General features: G+C 40.4%; 2 protein-coding genes and 1 pseudogene across 2 annotated transcripts in view; 1 reads left to right on the top strand and 2 right to left on the bottom strand.

Moving 5' to 3' along the window:
- The window catches only part of LOC145462633 (uncharacterized), a 45459-nt gene that overhangs the window by 21555 nt on the left and 232 nt on the right, over positions 1-23672 (bottom strand). The window contains exons 2-12 of the mRNA XM_081446208.1: positions 21747-21898; positions 21224-21275; positions 20745-20945; positions 12604-12795; positions 12067-12258; positions 11774-11971; positions 11030-11221; positions 10735-10926; positions 9572-9763; positions 8960-9148; positions 7275-7463 (exon numbers count right to left, since the gene is read on the bottom strand). Coding sequence (XP_081302334.1) covers positions 7275-7463; positions 8960-9148; positions 9572-9763; positions 10735-10926; positions 11030-11221; positions 11774-11971; positions 12067-12258; positions 12604-12795; positions 20745-20945; positions 21224-21275; positions 21747-21898 — 1941 coding nt within the window. The remainder of the gene's footprint in view (positions 1-7274; positions 7464-8959; positions 9149-9571; positions 9764-10734; positions 10927-11029; positions 11222-11773; positions 11972-12066; positions 12259-12603; positions 12796-20744; positions 20946-21223; positions 21276-21746; positions 21899-23672) is intronic.
- Positions 13721-17404, top strand: LOC145463614 (uncharacterized). Its single transcript, XM_081447380.1, has 4 exons — positions 13721-14721; positions 14857-14876; positions 15013-15608; positions 15731-17404. Exons 1-4 carry the CDS (start codon positions 14138-14140, stop codon positions 17402-17404), a joined length of 2874 nt encoding a protein of 957 aa, XP_081303506.1. The 5' UTR covers positions 13721-14137.
- Positions 17676-19801, bottom strand: LOC145462634 (uncharacterized; annotated as a pseudogene).

Here is a 23672-nt window from a genome sequence, read left to right as displayed (position 1 = left end):
GGAGAAGGGCAAGAAATAGCATCTTTAAAACTTGGGTAAGCATTGGTTGGGATCCTCGCGCCTAAACCGCGAGTGTGGTGCATCTCTAAACGTGCGAGAACTTACAAGAGAAAAGAAAGTTGATATGTGCGGGAATCTCTAACCCAAACACTGTCCAAATCGATAGACTTTCAGAAGTATAACACATGTGTGTAGATTTGGGGGAGGGCTATAAATAGCATCTTGAAAACTTAGCTAATCATTGGTTTGGATCCTTGCACCTAAAACGCGAGTGTGCCGAATCCCTAAACGTGCGAGAAATTATGAGAGAAAAAAAGGTAATATGTGGGGGAATCTCTAACCCAAACACTATTTAAATCGATAGACTTCCAGAAGTAAAACACCTGTCTGTAGATTTGGGGGAGGGCTAGAAATAGCGTCTTTAAAACCTAGGTAAGCATAAGTTGGGATTCTTACTCCTAAAACGCGAGTGTGCCGCATCTCTAAACGTGCGAGAACTTACGAGAGAAAAGAAAGTTGATATGTGCGGGAATCTCTAGTGCAAACACTGTCCAAATCGATAGACTTCCAGAAGTAAAAAAAAATGTGTGTAGATGTGAGAGGGCTAAAAATAGCATCTTTAAAACTTAGGTAAGCATTGGTTGGGATCCTCGAACCTAAAACGCGAGTGTGTCGCATCTATAAACGTGCGAGAACTTACGAGAGAAAAAGAAGTTAATATGTACGGGTGTCTCTAAAGGAAGCACTGTCCAAATCGATAGACTTCCAGAAGTAAAACACATGTGTGTAGATTTGGATGAGGGCTAAAAATAGCATCTTTAAAACCTAGGTAAGCATTGATTGGGATCCTCGCACCTAAACCGCGAGTGTGGCGCATCTCTAAACGTACGAGAAATTATGAGACAAAAAAAGTTAATACGTGCGGGAATCTCTGACCCAAACACTGTCCAAATCGATAGACTTTCAGAAGAAAAACACATGTGTGTAGATTTGGGGGAGGGCTAGAAATAGCATCTTTAAAACTTAGGTGAGCATTGGTTGGGATCCTCTAACCTAAAACGCGAGGGTGCCGCATCCCTAAACGTTGCAAGAACTTACGAGAGGAAAGAAAGTTGATGTGTGCGGGAATCTCTAACCCAAACACTGTCCAAATCGATAGACTTCCAGAAGTAAAACACATGTGTGTAGATTTGCAAGAGGGCTAAAAATAGCTTCTTTAAAAACTTAGGTGAGCATTGGTTGGGATCTTCGAACCTAAAACGCGAGTGTACCACATCTCTAAACGTTGCAAGAACTTATGAGTGAAAAGAAAGTTGATATGTGCGAGAATCTCTAACCCAAACACTGTCCAAATCGAAAGACTTCCAGAAGTAAAACACATGTGTGTAGATTTAGGGGAGGGCTGAAAATAGCATCTTGAAAACTTAGGTAAGCATTGGTTGGGATCCTCGAACCTAAAACGCGAGTGTGCCGCAACTCTAAACGTGCGAGAGATTACAAGAGAAAAGAAAGTTAATAAGTGCGGGAATCTCTAACCCAAGCACTGTCCAAATCGATAGACTTCCAGAAGTAAAACACATGTGTGTAGATTTGGAAGAGGGCTTAATATAGCATATTTAAAACTTAGGTAAGCATTGCTTGGGATCCTTGCACCTAAAACGCGAGTGTGCCGCATCTCTAAACATGCGAGAACTTACGAGAGAAGAGAACGTTGATATGTTCGAGAATCTCTAACCCAAACACTGTCCAAATCAGTAGACTTCCAGAAGTAGAACAAATGTGTGTAGATTTTGGGAAGGGCTAAAAATAGCATCTTGAAAACTTAGGTAAGCATTGGTTGGGATCCTCGAACCTAAAACGCGAGTGTGCCGCAACTCTAAACGTGCGAGAGATTACAAGAGAAAAGAAAGTTAATAAGTGCGGGAATCTCTAACCCAAGCACTGTCCAAATCGATAGACTTCCAGAAGTAAAACACATGTGTGTAGATTTGGAAGAGGGCTTAATATAGCATATTTAAAACTTAGGTAAGCATTGCTTGGGATCCTTGCACCTAAAACGCGAGTGTGCCGCATCTCTAAACATGCGAGAACTTACGAGAGAAGAGAACGTTGATATGTTCGAGAATCTCTAACCCAAACACTGTCCAAATCAGTAGACTTCCAGAAGTAGAACAAATGTGTGTAGATTTTGGGAAGGGCTAAAAATAGCATCTTGAAAACTTAGGTAAGCATTGGTTGGGATCCTGGCACCTAAAACGCGAGGGTGCCGCATCTCCAAACGCGCGAGAACCTACGAGAAAAAAAAAGTTAATATGTGCGGGAGTCTCTAACGCAAACACTGTTTAAATCGATAGACTTCCAGAAGCAAAACACACGTGTGTAGATTTGGGGGAGGGCTAAAGATAGCATCTTTAAACCTTAGGTAAGCATTGGTTGAAATCCTTGCACCTAAAGCGCGAGTGTGCTGAATCTCTAAACGCGCGCGAAATTATGACAGAAAAAAAAGTTAAAATGCGCTGAAATCTCAAACCCAAACATTCTCTAAATCGATAGACTTCCAGAAGTAAAACAAATGCGTGTAGACTTGGGGAAGGTCTAAAAAGAGCATCTTTAAAACTTAGGTAAGCATTGGTTGGGATCCTTGCACCTAAAACGCGAGTGTGCAGCATCTCTAAACGCGCGGGAACTTACAAGAGAATAGAAAGTTGATATGTGCGAGAATCTCTAACCCAAACACTGTCCAAATCGATAGACTTCCAGAAGTAAAACAAATGTGTGTAGATTTGGGGGAGGGCTAAATATAGCATCTTTAAAACTTAGGTAAGCATTACTTGAGATCCTTGCACCTAAAACGCGAGTGTGCCACATCTCTAGACCTTGCGAGAACTTACGAGAGAAAAGAAAGTTGATATGTGCGGGAATCTCTAACCCAAAGACTGTCCAAATCGATAGACTTCCAGAAGTAAAACAAATGTGTGTAGATTTGGGAGAGGGCTACAAATAGCATCTTTACAACTTAGCTAAGCGTTGGTCTAGATCCTTGCACCTAAAATGCGATTGTGCCGCATCTCTAAAAGTGCGAGAACTTACGAGAGAAAAAAAAGTTAATACGTGCGGGAATCTCTAACCCAAATACTGTCCAAATCGATGGACGTCCAGAAGTAAAACAAATGTGTGTAGATTTGGGGGAGGGTTAAAAATAACATCTTTAAAACTTAGGTAAGCATTGGTTCGGAACCTTTTACCTAAAACGCGAGTGTGCCGCATCTCTTAACGTGCGGGAACCTACGAAAGAAAAGAAAGTTGATATGTGCGGGAATCTCTAACCCAAACACTGTCCGATCGATAGACTTCCAGAAGTATAACACCTGTGTGAAAATTTGGGGGAGGGCTAAAAATTACATCTTTAAAACTTAGGTAAGCATTGGTTGGGATCCTTGCACCTAAAACGAGAGTGTGCCGCATCTCTAAACGTGGGAGAAATTATGAGAGAAAAAAAAGTTAATATGTGCGGGAATCTCTAACCCAAACACTGTCCAATTCGATGGACTTGCAGAAGTAAAACAAATGTGTGTAGATTTGGGGAAGGGCTAAAAATAGCATCTTTAAAACTTAGATAAGCATTGGTTGGGATCCCCGCGCCTAAAACGCGATTGTGCCTCATCTCTAAAAGTGCGAGGACTTACGAGGGAAAGAAAGTTGATATGTGCGGAAATCTGTAACCCAAACACTGTCTAAATAGATAGACTTTCAAAAAGTAAAACACATGTGTGTAGATTTGGGGGAGGGTTGAAAATAGCATCTTTAAAACTTAGGTAAACATTGGTTGGGATCCTTGCACCTAAAACGCGAGTGTGGCGCATCTCTAAACGCGGGAGAACTTACTAGAAAAAAGAAAGTTAATATGGGCGAGAATCTCCAACCTAAACACTGTCCAAATCGATTCACTTTTACAAATGAAATACACGTTTGTAGATTTGAGAGAGGGCTAAATCTACCAGTTTTAAAAAGTCCAGTACACCGAAATAGCGAGTTTGGTGCATCTCTAAACGCCCGAAAACACACGAAGGAAAAAAAAAAGGATAAATAGGCAAGAATCTCAAACCCAAGCATTCTTCAAAGCGATATACTACTGCAAGTAAAATACACGTGTGTAGATTTGAAAAAGGGCAAAATCTAGCGTCTTTAAAAAGTCAAGTAAGCATACTTTTAGATCACGATACCAAAACCGCGAGTGTGACGCAATTGTTAACGCGCAAGACCTCACTAGAGAAAACAAAGTTGATATTGGCAAGAATCTCTTACCCAAGCACTGTCCAGATCGATAGACTTCCAGAATTGAAATACACGTGTGTAGATTTGGGGGAGGGCTAAGAGTAGCAGGTTTAAAAAGTTAGATAAGCATTGGTTGGGATCCCCGTACCTAAAATGCGAGTGTCAAGCATCTCTAAACGCGCGAGAACTTACTGGAAAAAAGAAAGTTAATATTGACGACTCTCCAGCCTCAACACTGTCCAAATCGATAGACTTCCACAAGTGAAATACAAGTGTGTAGATTTGACAAAGGGCCAAATCTAGCCTCTTAAAATAGTCTAGTTAGCATAGTTTGAGATACCGACACCGAAATCACGAGTTTGGCGCATCTCTACACGCGCAAAAACACGCGAGAAAAAAAAACTTATAAATGGGCGGAAATCTTCAGCCCAAGCATTGTCCAAAGCGACAGACTACCACAAGTAAAATACACGTGTGTAGATTTGGGAAAGGGCTAAATCTAGCATCTTCAAAAAGTTAAGTAAGCATAGTTTGAGATCCTGACTCCAAAACCTTGAGTGTGGCGCATCTCTAAACGTGCGAGAAATGACTAGAGAAAAGAAACTTGATTTTAGCAAGAATCTCTTACCCAAGCACTGGTTAAATCGATAGACTTCCACGAGTGAAATACACGTCTGTAGATTTGGGGGAGGGCTAAAAGTAACATCTTTATAAAGTTAGGTAAGCATTGGTTGGGATTGCCCCACCTAAAACGCGATTGTGGGGCATCTCTAAACGCGGGAGAACTTACGAGAGAAAAGAAAGTTGGTATGGGCGAGAATCTCCAACCCAAACACTGTCCAAATCGATAGACTTCCAGAAGTAAAACACATGTGTGTAGATTTGGGTGAGGGCTAAAAATAACATCTTTAAAAAGTTAGGTAAGCATTGGTTGGGATCCCCGCACCTGAAACGCGACTGTAACGCATCTCTAAACGAGCGAGAACTTACGAGGAAAAAGAAAGTTAATATGGGCGAAAATCTCCGACCTAAACACTGGTTAAATCGATAGACTTCCAAAAGTGAAATACAAGTGTGTAGATTTCAGAAAGGGCCAAATGTAGCATCTTTATAAAGTCCAGTAAGCATAGTTTGAGATCCCGACTCCAAAACTGCGATTGTGGCATATCTCTAAACGCGCGAGAACTTACTAGAGAAAAGAAAGTTCATATGGGCGAGAATCTGTCATCCAAGCACAGTCCAAATCGATAGACTTCCACGAGTGAAATACACGTGTGTAGATTTGTGGAAGGGCTAAAAGTAGAATCTTTCAAAAGTTAGGAAAGCATTGGTTGGGATTCCCGCACCTAAATCGCAAGTGTGGCCCATCTCTAAACGCGCGAGAACTTACGAGAGAAGAGAAAGTTGATACGGGCGAGAATCTCTTATCCCATGAGACACAAATGACTTCTACTGTAAGTATCTCTTGCCGGTTTTTTTTTTTTTTTTTAATTCTATGAGAACAGAGCTGTATTCCTCTAAGGCTGTGGGTGTAATTCGTAAAAACACTGAGTTCTTATAAATCGTTTAGAAATTCATTGTTTCAGTTTAAACTTATGTTGGTGGCTCGTGGGTGGGCACTTTATATTTTATGTAGACCGTGATGTAAGATACCTTAAACTATTTTTACTGTTCATGATGCACTGCTACGTTAGTCTGCTTTATAAATATTTAACTGCTTTGGTCGAGCTTTTAATTTCAGTTTGATTAAATGTTCTTTTTATGCGTTCCTGTTAAAAATGATGCAAAGTTGTGGATTTTACTAATTTCAATTTGAAGAAGAGGTCCTGCTGGTACCTTGTTGTTACTTGATGAAAATGTTGCGGGGTTTGTTTTACCAGGGCGCTTCATGACGCCCTTTGGAATAAGCTGTACCTTACCTAGTTGAATCGTCATCAGTTTATCGTACGTTATTCAGGTTATTGATTGGAAAAATCATTATACTTTTGAACCCTAGTTCCTCTATTTTCAGGGGATGGGGGGTGGGCTCACTTCTTTCGGAGGTCGTTACTTACGGACTTTTACGATTCGTTGCGTGTACGAGCCATTGGCTAAGCCATTGGCAGCCGTGCATGGTCACCTAAAGTACTGACAATCTATCTTAGCTCCACGTACTAAGTTTTTCCTCGCGTTTTTTTTTTTTTTTTTTTTTTTTGCCCTCGGCTGTGTAATTGTGCGATATATTCTACACAATAACTTCAGTTGCTGAGCATGATAATACTGCACGTGGCTCCCACTGCCAACGACATACTCAGACAAGTATTCTCGATCATCTGGGTTTTTATTCCTTAAGATATGTTTTAGATTGATTAATGAAACGCTCCTTTACGTCCAGACTAGCATCTCGATGCAAGCTCAGAGTTTATTGTGATGGCTTTCATTGGGTAAACAAGACATTTACGTCTGCTCGCCGCGCTCAACAAGCATTCGTAGGCACTTTGGTATCTTTAAGTTCGGTTCGTAGATCTGAACTTGGTTCAGGAGGAGAAGCAGAGGAAGGTTCATGTTGTGTAATTCGTTCATCATTGCGGGATTACTTGATTTATCGGCATTTCCCGGTTTTATCCGCTCACGTTTTTTTTCCTGCCCAAGTCTTTCTTCACGTGTGTTTAGACGTGATTCGATATATAATGACCTTGTTTTGTTCCACATTATTGGCGTCGGTGAAGTCCGCCATCATTTGAAAGCGTTGGGAATGACTCGAACGCACTATTTACTTTTAAGGCACTATTAATATCGTAATTTCATTTTAAAGCTTGTCTCATAATCCATCGGCTCTTTCTGGTTTATTTTCTAGTTAATATCATCGACATGTCACTGAAACAGATTATGACGCCTTCCCTGGCCGCAAGACGAAGAACCCTAGTGAGAGTGTGTAAGGAATGCCAGAAAAATTTCCTACTATTCTCTGCGGTACTTACAGTAGAAGCCCTGTGCATCCTGTAATGGTTAAGACTTACAGTCTTCTCTTTCCTCTCTCTCGTAGTCGTTGCACACCATTGGTATTGCGTTACAGTTATCCTCTTGCTCGACTTTCTTGAAGCCATGGGACTCGTTTTTAACCCTCGCCTCGAGATAACAGTTAGTCTGGGGGTTGAAACTTGTCTTTGTCCAATTTCCCCAGGAACAAATTATCTGGTTACAGTTACCTGCAAATCAAAGATGCATGCATTAATTTAATTTTCTTTTTTTTTTTAGTTTATTGATTTATTAACATCTCAGTGATCAAGAACTGTTTTCAGGGGGGAGGGGGGGGGGGCGGAGGGATTATAGTAGAAAAGGATTCCAACATATGATTTGTGTACTAGAATGGTTACAATGTCGTTACTTATTTTTGTCCCCCCACCTTCCTAATAGTAGAAATACGATATGTAAAGAATAAGATATTCATATTGCTTTTTAAAATTTGTTCTGATAATTTCATGCATTTCATGATTCTACACAAGCAGGACCAATAAAGTTAATATTTTATGTCATCATTTGTTTTCCTTACCATTAATTATTCAATTTTTATTTCACAGGCTTTCTTCGAATTTTGTTAATAGTTTTTCAGTTGCAAACAGCTAGCGCTACAGTTAAACCACGTTATCATTCGATGTATTTTTTCTTCCTTTTCATTGGGAAAGAGCCCACCACGTGACCTGCAAATACCTGTCTACGAATAATGGTCTGCTCATGCGTAGTACCGTCTAAGCGTCTCTTGCTGCAAATAATATTGTGTTCATGCGTAACTGAAACAACGTTCTGGGGTGAAAAAGGGCAGATCGCTCCCATTAGCTGTCAGAGAGTGATTAAAATATGTAACGAAACTTAGTTCTGAATGATAAAACAGTTATTGAGCTCGGTTATCGCATATTTTAACCCACCCATTAATTTTGGCGCGATTTTATTGGTTACTTTACGTCACGTGGTGACAGGACAGTTACCACGCAATAACCCCCGCCTGCGTCGAGAAACATAGTCAGTACAAGGTTTCAAATTTTCCTTTCTCTTATATTACATGGAAGGAAACCAAACTTGCTTTGTTGAGTGTAGCGATTGTAACATCGCAAATGCTTTTCCGGAAAGTACATCAAGTTTTTGAGTTTTTGATCTAATAAGGGGCGTTGGGAGAGTTAATTTCACATGACAGCTTGTCAAGTTTTGGTCCAATCACAGGGGAAATAAAGTTAGTTAAACCAATCAAACGTAATTGCTTGCTTACGGCAATCACGCGCATTCGGCATCAGATCACCGCTGGCTTTTTTACCATGTTTACGAGTGGTATAATTGTGATATTAAAATTAATGGGAGGGTTATAAAATAAATGAACCCCTTTCTGGCTTGCTGGTATGTCGGTTGATAATGTCCTTGGCTGAGAGATTGTCCTCAAAATTTCACATTTGCCCTCGAAGTTTCGCTTCTCGGCCAAATATTCATTTTTCGGGCAATCTCTCAGTCGCGAACATTATCAGCCGACATACCAGCGGCCTGAAGGGGTTTATTTACTAGATATCGGGATTTTTCAATGTCTTGCAGATCAACTATCAGTGCGTCAGCCTTCAGCGTCAGCAAATAATTCATCTGCTCCCCACTAACAAATCACGATATTTTGCTCAACCTCGTCCACTAGCTGGACAGCACTGTATCAAGTATTGCCACTTACACTTGGTACGAGTCTCCTCTCGGATAGCAGGACAGGAGTCCAAGCCATCACATGTTGCCCTATCAATCCATTCTATTGATTTGTTATAGTCACGTGTTCGCATTTGAATAGCGCATCCCACATCCGGGATCTTTCCAGACCAGTCACTCCAGCCTTTGAGTACACAGTCTTCCCGATATGAACAGTTACCTGATGCAGAACGTAAATATCTCACACAAACTTCTAAGTAGTTTCTGTCTACACTGGGTGCATGTCGGCAACCGGTACATGAAGAGCCGTAAAAATGCAACGAGGGAGGTAAGATGAAAACTCAAATGTTTAAAGAACGAAAACTCAAATCTTTAAAGGACGAAAGGTAAGGATTGTTTATAGTTATTTTGAAAGGTTAACTCGAGCAACGTGATGCGAAACCAGTAAAGTATTCGTACGGGACTAGACAGAGAAAAACATTTCGGTAAAGCTTACGCATTGTGTGGTTAATATAAAGCAAAAATTAATTGCTTTCCTTTTAATCCAATTTTAAGTCGGAAGGAATGCAAATAAAGCTGTGCAGAGTTGAGCTTCTTTTTGTACATAATATATAAACTGCGGGTAAATCTATCGTCTTCTTACACCATTGCCTTGTTTCAGATGGAGCGGTTGGGCATTCCGTCGGTAATCCTTCACAGCTTTCGGCTTGACTCTTTTCGTGATGTTCTTTTGTTACATTTTTGGTTCTCATTTGCTGTGCACATCCATCCTCTGGTAATTCACCTTGCCAGGTATTCCAATCACTGATATCACAGGTAACATAGGGACATTTGCCTGAAATCAACAACAGAGTAAGTCAAAGTGATGTACACTCTTTTTTTCTTTTCTTTTCCTTTTTCTTTTTTTCCATAAGAATATTGTTTCTCTTGCCGAAGCTCAATATTCTTATTTTTCTGCCGATTTTAGGCTGTAAATATTCTTGTGAATATTCTTGGTTTATTTCCTATGATATTTCTGTTTTTGAATGTATTTGGTGTCTGGATGGTGTCAAAGTAATTTTGGAGCCAGCCTGCAGGCATCAAAGCCTGATATAACACACATAGCGTCTTGCAGAAATGTTATTGGCATCGAACATACGTTAAGTGCTATTTTTGTTGCTTTATGACTAGTCAGTTTGCCGTTTAGAGAAAGGAAGAATTTCATACAGTTTAATTACAAACATACAATTGTATTTTATTTACAAATCTTCAACACACAAAAATAAACTCTTTTCAAAATCTCAGTCTTGGGTTTATTCTTAAAATAGTTTTAAAATTTCGCAAATTTCAGCCTCGATATTCTTATAAAATATATCCTGACGTATACAAAAAAGAGTGTGTATTTATTTATCAGTTGTGAGACGACTGAAAGTTTTTAATACAATAGACATCGTAAACTTCAAGACCTTAATCCTGATGTGAGGCGATTTAACGTTCACTCAGTCACGTTGTTTTCAATTAAAGGAAAAAAAAAGTTAAAAGAAACAAAAAAGAATCATTCATAAGAAAATTAACTTTTCAGAGAGAAAAAAAGCTATACTCCAGTACTTACAAAGTATTAGCCTGGCAATATAGAAAAATCTTTTTGGTCGATTTTAGTTTATTCAGTTCACCCTCCAGCTCTAACCCCAATTTAAACGTGTAATGAAGATTGAAATTTGATGAACCGGAGACCTGAATCCTCTGGGATGAGTTCCTACAAGCAAACTGTTCAAAAGCAATACAGTATAATGTCTTGGGTAAACACAATGAAAGAAAAACACTTACACATTGTCCTTGTTTCGACATGGGCTGATGGACACGAGGTGGTAAGCCCATTGCAGGTTTCAGCAAAAGTGAATTTTTCTTTAGAAGAGTACTTCCTGCTTCTTTCCTCCTTTCCACACTGACCTGACGTCAGTACAGCGCCGCCCCAATCAGACCACTCCCCCAGATCACATACCACGTGCTTGCATTTACCTGAACAAGAAATGTACACGCGACATGTCAAATATGGAGTCAATTTTTTACAAGGCAGTAAGATGATTCTTCTCTTACTGAGTATACTCATGTTAGTACTTACAGAAATTCCTGCTTTCCTTTGGTTCTGTTATACAAGACGTCAACAAGCCACTGCAGTCTTCTTGCAGTGAATATTTCAAAGGATGAACATAACGTCGTTTTCTTGTCTGCACTTGACAGCCTTCCTCGGTCAGCGGTTTTTCCCATTCACTCCAAGGTTTAAGGTCACAAGAGTCTCTGTATGCACATTTGCCTATATGTGAAAAAGTTTGGAGAGACAGATACACAAAAAGTGAAAATAATGTAAGGGTTTCATTGTGGTCCAATTGGCTTCTTTTCTTTTCTCTACCTCGTTATAATTCTGCTCGATTCGAGCAAAATGCCAATCCGGCCCCGCAAACTCTATATTTATTTTCATTTTTGAAATTTGACTGTCTTGTCTTTCCTCGAACAATGTATTGAATTTTTTATGATTCGCTTTGGGTGTATTTCCCGACCGTTAATTTCGTCAATTTCGATGTTTTTTTAGCGAACTCCTGATGGCTATGTCCAATACCGGCTCCGCATCCATGTCACAAACTCACAGCAACGCCCCACAACAAATATCCCCTTACATTAGATGTAGAACAGTTATAAAAACTGCCCTTAAACTCGAGGAATTGCGGCTGTGGCTTCAAAACTAGCTAGACTCTTCGGCCCATCTTCTGCAAAATCATTCCGCTTCCTCAACCCCCACCACAATTTTGGTTTCAAAACTGAGTGCGTACGGGTTATGTATAAGACCATCTGTAACTGGAACTCTTACATTGGGTTCTTTTCTCGACTATATCATCCGGGCATGTTTGTGGCAAAGACGGACACTCGTCAGCGTGCATCTGGTAAGCAAACGTCAGCGAATATGTCTTTCTACGTGTCTGCTGCTGACCACATTGTTCTCCTTTCAGTTCTTTAGGTTCCCACGCTGACCAGTCGCCAAGAAAGCATGTGGCATATTGACAGCTACCTGTATTTTATAAAACAGACAATAAAAGATTGTCAAACTAACTTGGAACTTTACAGAAACGAAATTATGAAGCTTTTATCGTTTTCGTGACTTACACATTGTACGCTTCTGTTCGTCTGCTTTTGGACACCCTTGAGGTAGGCTGGGGCACTCATCGAGGTGCGATTCGTAAACGACCAAGATGGTATATCCTCTTGTTCGCTTTTGCTCGGAACAAGTTCCCTCCTCGGCAGCACCTTCCCACTCCCTCCAGTCCTCCAATGTACAATCGGCCTTGGAGCAACTACCTGAAAAATGAAAACCACTTCTAGTTCTTTGTGAAAAACAAGAACAAGAAATACAAAAACAACAACAAACAAAGAATACATAGCTAAGAAGTGTTTTCATCGCAAGTTTGTCAGATAATTAAACAAATACAAGTAAACAAAAATGAGTCCGTCATTCAGACAGAGTAACAGAAAGCCAAAGAGACAGGTAGAAAGAGAGACGGTCGGTCTCCAGATAGACAGTCATTAAGCCATGGCCAGACAGTCTGTCTGTCTGTCTGTCGTACAATACTAGTCAGTCTGTCAATGAGCAAGTAGCTTTATCAGTTATCTATCTCTGAGAAAAAGGTACACTGTAAAACTTACACATCTTTCGGTAGTCAGATTCTGGCGAAGGGCAGGTAGTTTGCATTCCCCTGCATGAACCAGTTTGTTGTTCCAAAGACCAGGTCAAAGTAAAAGGTCTTATCCTGGTCTGCATGTCACAGGTACCTTCTTCAACGTCCCCTGTCCATTGTTTCCAGGATCCTGGATGACAATTCGCTTTTCGGCAAACACCTGAGATAAAACATAATCACGATCAAAAGATTAACCATGAACCAGGACACAGTTCAGTGTGTGGAAAATAATAATACATGAACATTGTGAATATCTAGAGTTGAAATTTCATTCGTTGTTGTATTGTATATTGTAAAACCTCCAGGAAACCTCCTTTTTTAGGGAAGGGCCAAAGAGGTTTAACAAGAAACTCAGTCCTAGAAGAGGTGGGTTGATAATTAGACAAATCATAAATTATAAAACTATAGTTGTTCGACGTTTCGATATTGCCAACATCATTATAAAGGTAAAAATGACAGTTCTATCGCGGCGTGAATATAAATTAGTGGAACTAGAATAATATACATTTGCATGTGAACTCACTTAAATAAATGATAAATTATTAAAAATAATTGGGAATAAACATACATGAGAGGCACTAGCTTGCTTAATTAGAAGAAGAAGAAGAAGAAGAAGAAGAAAAACGAAAAGAAGAAGAAGAAGACGACGACGAAGAAGAAGAAGAAGAAGAAGATGAAGTAAAAGAAGAAGAAGAAGAAGAAGACGACGAAGAAGAAGAATAAGAAGAAGACGAAGAAGAAGAAGACGAAGAAGAAGAAGATGAAGTAAAAGAAGAAGAAGAAAAAAAACAAGAAGAAGAAGAAGAAGATGAAGTAAAAGAGATCGTTTCCCAAAATTTCTGTTCCCTATCACGTTTTGATCTGTAAGTATCAAAATACTTACAGTAAAAATGAAAGGTAAGTTGATGAAGTGAATCTTTCTCTGTTGTTGGCGTATATACCGGTTTAAGCGTATATAGCGGGTTTGAGTAAATTTGTTAATCAACTCTGGCCATATCCGTAGTATACGCCATACCCAGTATACACGCCAACAACAGAGTAAGATTCACCTCATCAAGTTATTATTGTTCATCACATCACATACGCATGAATACATTTGTTTAACTTTATCAGCTTTTTTCCGTTATTATTTTCAAAAGGAACTAACCACAAGAAATTTGTCAGAAATATCAAAGTTATTGATAGGTTACATAACGCTTATGTAATTTTTTCTTCATCAAATGTATTAAAGCATTAACTTGTTTTGGAGATTTGTATTGTGGAGTGTTTAGGTGAAAGCCATTATTTGTTTTTGAGCTCAACGAAAGAATTTAGAGAAAAAGAATATTGCAAAGCTATTGGTGGTGATCAAATGGAGTTCTCAATCTTTCACCTGTGATTTGCTCTGCTATTCTCTCCGGCGGGTTTGAGAATGAAAATTTGTTCATGTTTGTGACGGAACAGTATTTAAGGGTAGTCAGAACTTCAAACGGCTCAGTTCATGCTCATGTTCATGTGGCAAGATGAGCAAACCTTGCTCTCAGTTAAATAGCAAGGCAATAAGAGATAAGGCGGAGTGCGAGATAGTTGCGAGGGTTGAAAAGCTGTGTTCGGTTGTTGCTTTTAAGTGCGTTTGGCGGGTTAGCGACGCCGAAATAGAAAGAGCATGGAACTGGATATGCGAGAAACGCGACGAATGCGATTTAACCTTGTCAAAATTGGCGGAAATTTGCTTCTTTTTTTCGGCGATAAGTACGTCAACATTGGACAGCAAGAAGCGAAAAAGGCCACAATTGCAGGAGACCAGAGAGAGTGACGAATCGAATGACGAATCGCCCGTCAATGCGTCCCAGCTTTCATCGCCGGGAAAGCAAACATTCCCAGCCATATCTTACTGGGTGGCTTGCCAAACAAACAATGGCTCGGTCATTAATGCACTTAGAATCCAAAGAGCTGTCGCAAGTTGCGGTTTGGAATATTATGCATCAAGGGCGTCACGAAAGAAAAACTGCTGTCATAACCTGAATCAGCTGTGTCAAGTGTTTAAGGACCACAAAAACCTCTGCTTAATGCAACTAGTGGAGTCATCGTACCAGCATTGCCTCGGGTGAGTAGATTAATTTGACCAATTTATATTCTTTGAATTTCTGTTAAATTGCACGCTAATGAAAGTAAATATATAATAAACAAACATAAATAGTCAGAAAGGTAAAAAATGCTATTCATCATTGAAAAATCAAAGTAATCATGCTTCATTGCCCGGTGAAAAGAGACTGTTATTCGATTATCGATAATTGATCAATTTTTATCTTCTCATTTTCAAAACATCGCGAGTTTGATTTCAGCAGTTCACTTTCACAAAGTAATACCAGGGAGATATTGCATTGCCTTACGTAAGCAAAACCTTTTGTTTTGATTGGCAGGGCTCTGCAAGAGGAGCTTCATGGTGACTTCCACGAAGAATCCCAAGAGTCAGCGCCGACGGAAAATGTCGTTCGCCTTCGTGTCGTTCTTGAGAGTTTTCAAACGATGATGGCAGCATCCGTTTCGGAATTACGCCGAGCTGGTCTCGTGTTAGACACCTTTGGATTTGATAACAACCTGCAAAGTACATCGCAGACAGCACTACCAGATCCGCCGCACAAACCCCTATCCTGTCCAGTAACAGTCCTGTGCAACGATATACAAATTGTGATGAAAAAGCTGCAGTATGCTGTGTATCGCGGCGAGGTGTACAAACTGGCGGCCAAATCGCAGTTCACGTTCCAGTATCTGTGTACCATGAAAACGTTCCTCCACAGCCTAATGGGAAACGAAGCGTTCAAAGACCGTCTGGTCCAGCATATTCAACGTGTTCTGCCCATACTAAGCGAGCCAGAAAGCTCTTTCATACGCCAAATTAAGATTGACAGAGACCTGATCGAAGTACAAGACGGGTGGTTTTGGAGCTTTTCCTCTGGGTCGTTCGTCCAAGGGATTATCTCAGAATCTCAGGTGAGAAGAATACACTGGACTGTTTTAACATTTAAATAAGAAGATACAATCAAATTTTCAAACCCAATCTTTACGATCTGTAGCACTGTCTGATGTGCTTTTGTTTTGGCTCTTTTCAACAGAAGGGTCTCACAACTCCACGCGCGTTTGTGGACTACGACCGACTCAAGGACCCGGAGCCAAGATATTTTGAGGCAATCCTAAGGAACAGCCTAACAGAAGATGAAATTCGGCAGTTTTGTGCAGATTTCCTGGCGTTGTTCCGTCCCAAAGAACACAAACAGCCTGTGCTGTGTGCTATTGGCTCAGCTGACAGCGGAAAGACCAGCCTCTTCTCACCTGTTTTTCAGATCATTCCCCTAAGCCGAATTGCTCGCGTCACGAAGCAAAAGAGTTTCAACAAGGCTATGATCGACAACCTGACAGAGGTTATCTTCCTAGACGAGGCATATGCCACCCTGCTCGACATAGATGACTGGAAAATCATATGTCAAGGGGGCTTCACGTCGCACGACGCGAAGTGGAAAAAGGCTCAAGGTTTCCATTGCACTGCGACCATGTACATAACTTGCCAGGTGGAAATGGATTTTGGTGCAGCTCACAATCAAGCTATGGACAAACGCCTGCGCAAGTACCACTTCAAGAGTCTTCCTCGTGTCGAACCTGAAGCAAACAAGTGGCTGAGGAAACATGCTATGGATTGCATTGTGTGGGCGCACAATATCGTAGGAGACAGCCCGAGCAGTCAGGCCAGTACAATGCCCACTGTGCACGAAAGTGGTATGCCTGAGGAGGAGTTGCGCAACATTTTGAGCGTTTCTTTAATAGACGAAGAAGTCGACGAAACCGCCCAGGGCGATTGTAGACGAGAACAGAGTTGCGGCCTTCTGACAGAACCGCAATCCCGAGAAGAAAGCTCTGAAGAGGACGCCATTGAAGATGTCGGCGATTCCGATGAAGACGAGACCCTGACGACCTTGAAAGCTAGGCTGGCACAATGCTCACCTGGCTCTCTACGTCACCGCCAACTGAGCCACATGTTAGAAAGTCATCTCGCTGAAAAGGAAAGGCTGAAAAGGGTTGAAGAAAGGTGCTATAAGAAGAGGCAACACTTCTTACAAACGAGGGGAGTGTCGGTGGAGCACGTGTCGTTGCTCCCGCACGACCATAACGAGCCGCTGCCCACACCGATTCGAAGGGACCTCGCTGCCTTTCAAGAAGATCAGGAACAGGAAAGGATCAGAACAGCATTTGGGAAGCCGTGGCTTTTAGCTATGGAGAAGGAAATGGCTGAACAAAGCGAAAGAATGGAAGATCCAAGAGACGAAGAAGAACGAAGAGTGATGCAAAGTCTCCTGGAAATCAATTGCGAAAAACTGCGCTGTTATCACGAGCGTCATGGAACGCTGAAACTACCGGCTGCCCTGGCAGAACGCAAGAGGCTCTGCCTTAGCAACGAGCTGGTAGACCGTTCTTGCGTGAATTTCATACGAGACCTGTTCTCTCCGCTGCCAGTGAGAGTCTTCCCACCCAGCCAGCGTCCAGCAAATCTGCCTGCCAGAAGCAGGAGCTCAGACGAAGACGACGAAGAATGTTGGTCGGCGGCACCAAAGACACCAATGTACATTCCGAATGACGACGTGGAAGCTATCTGTCCACCGTCCCCAGGCATTGCTCGAGCTCACAACCATGTAGCGGCTACGTCAGTGAAGAGGCCGCACTTTCAAAGCCAGGCGCATCCATCCAAGAAGCAAATGACCCTGACTCGTTTTATGCAGACTAGTACGCAACCGTAGATTGGTAGTTTCATGGGCTTGTAATAAGACAGCTTGCGTGCGACTTATTCTTTCTATGTTCATATTTGCACATGTATTAGTGTGTGCATTGTTAAGGAATACCACGTTGCGCTTATGCTACGTTTGACTATTTTGCACACGATGTGAATTAAAGGAAAAATATTATGGCTATTAGTTACATTAAGAGATTATAGTTCTTGAAAGCACTGTGAACTAGACAGTCGTTATGCTACAGTGATATTGACAGTGGCGATAGGCCAGTTCTAAAAGAATATAACATGTTTGTTGAGTTTGCTGTCATCTGGAGACAGGAAGATGCATTTACAATAAAGCAATTGATTTTTGTCTGTTTTGTGTACAACAAACTCTGCTTACACCCATCAGCTTTGCATTGAAAGTCAGTGTCCACACTTTTCCAGTCTCTTTATCAAACTAGCGACATTTTCATTCCGGCCCTTTTCTTTAGAGAGTCCGCCGTTCTTCCGTCTTGAAATGCGAAATCGGAATCTCTCAAAATAGCTGTCCACTGTCCAAACCCGTGCTTAGTTATCCCTTTCTTCAGAAAATCATCCTCTTCTTTCGTGAATTTTAAAACATGACGAGTTTTCCTCTGAAGGTGCAAGTTTCTCTTAGGCAGGGTATCCTTTATGGGGGTCGAGCTGTTTTTATTCTGAGCTGTCTCAACTGAAGGCCCGGAGCTGGACGTTGAACCGCCAAGTCTTGCGTGTACGTCATCGTCTACCTCGGAACCCTTGGTACCTTGAAGTTTTTGAAGACACTCGTGACCCTTCAGGGCAACTTCTCGCGATCGTTGCTTTTGATAGTGAACTTTAGCAACCGCAGAACTGTGTTTCTGGTCCTCAGACAAAAACCTTTGCTCTTCGCTAGTGAGCTGATTGAGGCTTTGCGTTTCGACGATTTGGCGATAACGTGTGGGATGAATGTATTTTCCAATTGCATCAAAAACCAGTTTGCTCATAGTTTCGCCCAGTTTGCCATGCTGACCTCCATTTCTGGTGACGAGAACGAAATCACACTGGGGCTTAAGCAACGGTCTAACGTTCGAGATGTAGCCGTTAAGAACGTGCATGTTTGCGTCGGTCAGAATCAAAGAATCGAAGCCATATTTTCCAGCCGTCTTGAACGTTTTCTGATCGATAAATCCACCGTTTTCCTTAGCTGTGGCAATCATGTCCACCGTCAAATATTGGTACGTCATGGGCCGCGATCCCTTCACCTTGATGAACAGATACATGGCTACAAATTTTGTGGCAAATGTTAGGTCTGAAGGGTTCACTTGGGCTGGACTGGTTTTGCACATTTTCACGGTATTTTCGTAACGCGGCAGATGAAATTTCACCACCTCCAATAACTCCTCCATTGTTGCCCAGTGCCCTCTTGCTTCCAGAGTCTCGATGTCTAAATCTTGTGTCCACTGCAATCTCATCATCTTTGCAACTGTTTTTCGGGCTCTCTTGAGGTACAACTCTGTCGTAGAGAACTTTCTTAGAACTGCTTCTGATGCGCCATGAAGTTTTCTGAAGTCGATCAATTCAGAAATAGCATCTATGTAGCCCAAACGCCCACCATGACCGAGCTTACATTCATCTTGTAAGTAGTCGATAAATTTAAACAACAGATTTGGAGAACACAAACTAAAGTCGACCACTTCAAACGTTAACTCCTCTTCATCTTCACAGCAAAATCTAAGAAACTTGAAGCACCTTGTCACTATCTGTTGAGCGGCACGATCTTTCTTACAACCGCCAGCACTTCCTGTCAACCATTTCGTGAATACTTCGCCAATGTTACATGATAATGGAAATGAAGAAAGTAACTTCACGTTGTGCTTTGTGGTCTCGCTTGTCTCATCTTCATTTCTTCCAATCGTCAGCGACTTTGTTACTTGTTTAGAATCGGGCCTTTCGTCAAAATAAAAGAACCAACTGTGTTTAGTGCTAACGTGTTTTCTACAGCCTCTCTGACTTTGAAATCCATCATGTTCACACTCTTGTACCGGGCAATGGTAAAAGCTGTCTGCTTCATCCTTTTCCAAGTGAAGCCGCTTTGGTTTGGGTGATGCTCCTTAGACATCTGACCAATTGACTTTGCACTTCTTGCTCATTTTTTCCCTTTAAACAACATGTGGCTAGCACAATCGCCTTTAAATCTTAGCCGAAACAAAAGGACGTTTCAACTTGCCAAAACATGCCCTTGCTTGCCCACACTCATTACTATTGTGTAAAATTCATGACAGTGAGATACAACCCAAACTTGCCCAGGCAGGTCTGTACACGCCTATTCAGTGACACAATACATAGTTAACGGATCGATAAATCGGAACAATAAAGTCCAAAACTTGTTCCTAATGACCAATTTCGGAACAATATATTCCATTCACAGGTAGCAAAATCGGAATAACACAGTCTTTCTTTATTAATTTCGGAACAATGTGTTCCACGCACAAATAGGAACTCGGAACAAAACAGACCTAATTTATCAAGTTAGGAACAATATGTTCCATGCACAAATAGGAACTCGGAACAATACAGACCCAATTTATCAAGTTAGGAACAATGTGTTTCATGCACAAATAGGAACTCGGAACAATACAGACCCAATTTATCAAGTTAGGAACAATGTGTTTCATGCACAAATAGGAACTCGGAACAAAACAGTCCTAATTTATCAAGTTAGGAACAATGTGTTCCATGCACAAATAGGAACTCGGAACAAAACAGTCCTAATTTATCAAGTTAGGAACAATGTGTTCCATGCACAAATAGGAACTCGGAACAAAACAGACCCAATTTATCAAGTTAGGAACAATGTGTTCCATGTACAAAAAGGAACTCGGAACAAAACAGTCCTAAATCACTCATTTGGGAACAATTTGTTCCACTTGCAGTTGACAACTCGGAACAAAATGTTCTTGTCTTACCTTACAGTGAACGCTATGTTCCTACTCTGTAAAAAGCTGGTCCTCTTAAGGTTAATAGGAACACAAAAATGAGGAACACTCGATCCCAGAGGAACGTTCCTTTACAAATATCGGAACAGCCGAAAAAACTTAAAATTTGTGAAAAATAAACCAACAAGTTCAGCTTTAAAGCTAAAAAAGCATCTATTAAACGTTTAGGTAAAATAGAACCAAGCTTCAAAATCTAGAGCACTTTGATGTTCTCGAAGGCAGTAAAATAAACCCTGTAAAAATTTTGGGAAATGTGGAGGAAGAAGAAGAAGAAGAAGACAATATAAAAAAAACAAATTTTTCTGATGTCGGTAAAATATATTTAATTATGTTATTAAACGTACTAAGCTGGAGTTTATTATAACATACATTGCTGTCGTTTCTCGACTGGCGGTGGACGGCACTCAATGTTCAGTCCGCCACAGCTGAAGCGCCTGTACGTAGTTTGAAGAGGATGGTTGAATGGTTTGGACCTTGTCTGTTTGTAACATCCTGGGGTCTGAGCATCAACGTTACCTCTCCAACTTCCCCAGTCTCCCACACTGCAGTCTTCTCGGTATGTACAAGGAACTATAAAATGAACATTTTAATCTTTTATTCGTCACGTCAATTGCTGGGCGTATTTTCTCAGTTTTCAGGTCTTAGAAATAACTTTTATTGTAATAAAAAAATACGTAACCTAACTATTTTTCCCGAAGAGCTTTTATTCGTTAATGAGTACAGAAGTCTACCATCGCCATGGACTTCTTCCTAAAGAACTAAGTTATGGTACTGAAATGCCTATTTGTATGGTATGTAAAGGATAAAACAATCTTAGGGTTGATTCAACGGACTTTAAGACCACAAACCTTTGCAGTTTTTGCCAAATTTTGCGCACGTGTAAGTGTAGTAATATTCATACTGCAAAATAAGAAACATGCTATAAGATAAAAGAAAAGCAAACAAAAGCTAGTATATCTTGTGAGCTGCGAGATTCTTTACCACTGTCCATTCATTACAGTATAAGCTCTCAACATGTGAACCTGATGCTCTGTCAGCTAAGACCTTCAACGGTTGGGAGCCAAGAGATAAAACTTAAACAATAATCTTTGAAAATATGATAACTTATTGTATGGGAGTTAACTTCAACAATCAACAAACTTGCAAAATTCGAGAAGAATACCCAGGGAGATAAAGTCAGGGACTCTCTTTTCTATTCCTCCCTTGGCCGTGACGCTTGAAGAATAATCGGGACCTTAGCTAGTCAGTCCCAGTTCGTCGTTCAAAATCCATCGTAATTTTCCTGAATGGTTTATTATTTCAGTTTTACTACCTGTTCAGATTGATATTTGTTTCGAATTAAGATTACACTTTGATTTAAGGAAGACATACCGCTCTTTGGCTGGAGCCCATTACTTCCTCGACCTCTTCAAAGTCGCATCCCTCCTCATAGCATTCATGGCGAAGACTGGTGAAGAATCTTTTAACTGGACTGAAAAAGCTGTTGGCATCTTCTGAGGTTAGCCGCACATCATTCGCGTTCCCTGGAGGCCAAAATAAGAAAAAAAGAAACCTTAACCTCTAAGAACTCTAAGGTCCTAAGTCCTTTTTCACAGAAGCAAAAACAGCACTGTAAAAGGTCTTCCACGCGGAAATATCATCGAAGACAGTGTTAGTATCCAACAAAAAGAAGATAGAGAAAGTAAATCTTCCATGATTTAGAACTGACAAAACGTCCCAAGCCCCCTCCCTCTAAAAGAAGAATTACTCCAGAATGTTTATTTTATTTTTCTAATTCCAACCTATAATCATGGACAAAAGCAGTTGAGACACTCCCCCAAAAAGACCTGTTTCGTTGAACGGACGAGTTTTTCAATCTCCAATTTTAACATTTCGACCCCCTCTCCCCTTTTCAATGTTGTAACCAGGTGACAGTGTCCGCGGAGCAGAGGCAGAGGGGGTTTGGCTATCGAAAAAAAGATGCTTTTTGAAATTACGGAAGGACGCCGATAGAAACCGTTTGTTTTGCTCAAATGTGTCAACACTTTTGTCCATGATTGTAGTTCCTACTTATCCGCGCTGACCTCCATTCAAAGTATAAAGTACTCAAAAAGTTTGAAATGGAACTTTCCACGCAGTACTAAAGCTCAGTTTATGACCCTTGTATGCTTTCACGAGCAACTCAGTCGTTTTGGCTGGCAGTTTGACACAGACTTTTGAGTAGTCCTTTTCAACAATACTGAACGGTCAACATCTCCATGCCCTGTTGGTTTTGCCCCTGGAAAAAAAAATCATCGCGACTCCGTTGCTGAAAGATTTCCAACTCCGTTCGATCGAGGAAGATAGCTAAGCCAAGGATCAAATGAAAGTCGACTTATGGCTGGTTTATTTGACACAATTAAAAGGTAGAATTGCACCAAAATTACATTCATAACTGATAAAATTGAAAGCTGGCGCTGATCCTTTGCACGCTCTAGTTTTAAATTACTCAAAGAAAAAAAGAAACAGAATAAACTATAAACGAAAATCGTTCTTGTTTTCCGGAAAGGAACGAATTTTTTTTCAACTTTGCGCAATGTATACGATTTCAAAAAACTGCCACAAAAGAAATATGAACACCTGATCTCATACGCAAACAACATCAGCTTTGTTTGAAAGAAATGTCTGATCAGTTGCAGGGTATCCGCTTATTTGTACAAATAAATCCACCAATAAAGTTAAGACACTGAAACAACGAAAAACTTAAAATTTACTTAACGATTGTTTCACCTCCTACTAATTGCTGACACAAATGACAATTCCTTGTCAATGGAAAACATCACTTTAAACTTCTGTTTAAACGCAGAATGTCTCTTTACGACTGTTCAAACACAACTTTTCAACAGTTCTCGTTTGAGCCCATCTTGTTTTCTTTTTTTTTAACAATGGCTCCTTCAAGCAAGTTTTGATTTTTTTCACTTGGTCTTTGGTCACAAACTTGAGCAACCTTGCTCTGATATTGACGCTATCTTTACTGATTTTATTCGAATAGTTTTGATCCAACCAAAGTCCCACCAAGCTTACATTTACAACAATTAATGTTCGTTTGATCAAGTGATAATGTAAGATAAAGTTTTAAAATATATATTTATTAACACTTTTTAAATGAAACATATTGCTAAACCATTATGACCAAGGAGTTATATTTTTTGGCCTTAAGCAACGAAATACATATTTTGAAAAAACTTATGCAGAAAGTGAAATTGACTTTTAAGTGATATTTCTTTCAAAATCTTTTTTTTTTTTTTTTTGGAAATCAAGAACTTTGTTACCAACGAA

The sequence above is a fragment of the Orbicella franksi genome, chromosome 12 (assembly GCF_964199315.1).
Source record: "Orbicella franksi chromosome 12, jaOrbFran1.1, whole genome shotgun sequence".
NCBI classification, from domain to species: Eukaryota; Metazoa; Cnidaria; class Anthozoa; order Scleractinia; family Merulinidae; genus Orbicella; species Orbicella franksi.
The sequence above is the reverse complement of the archived record's forward strand: the minus strand, read 5'-3'. Positions and strand labels throughout refer to the sequence as shown.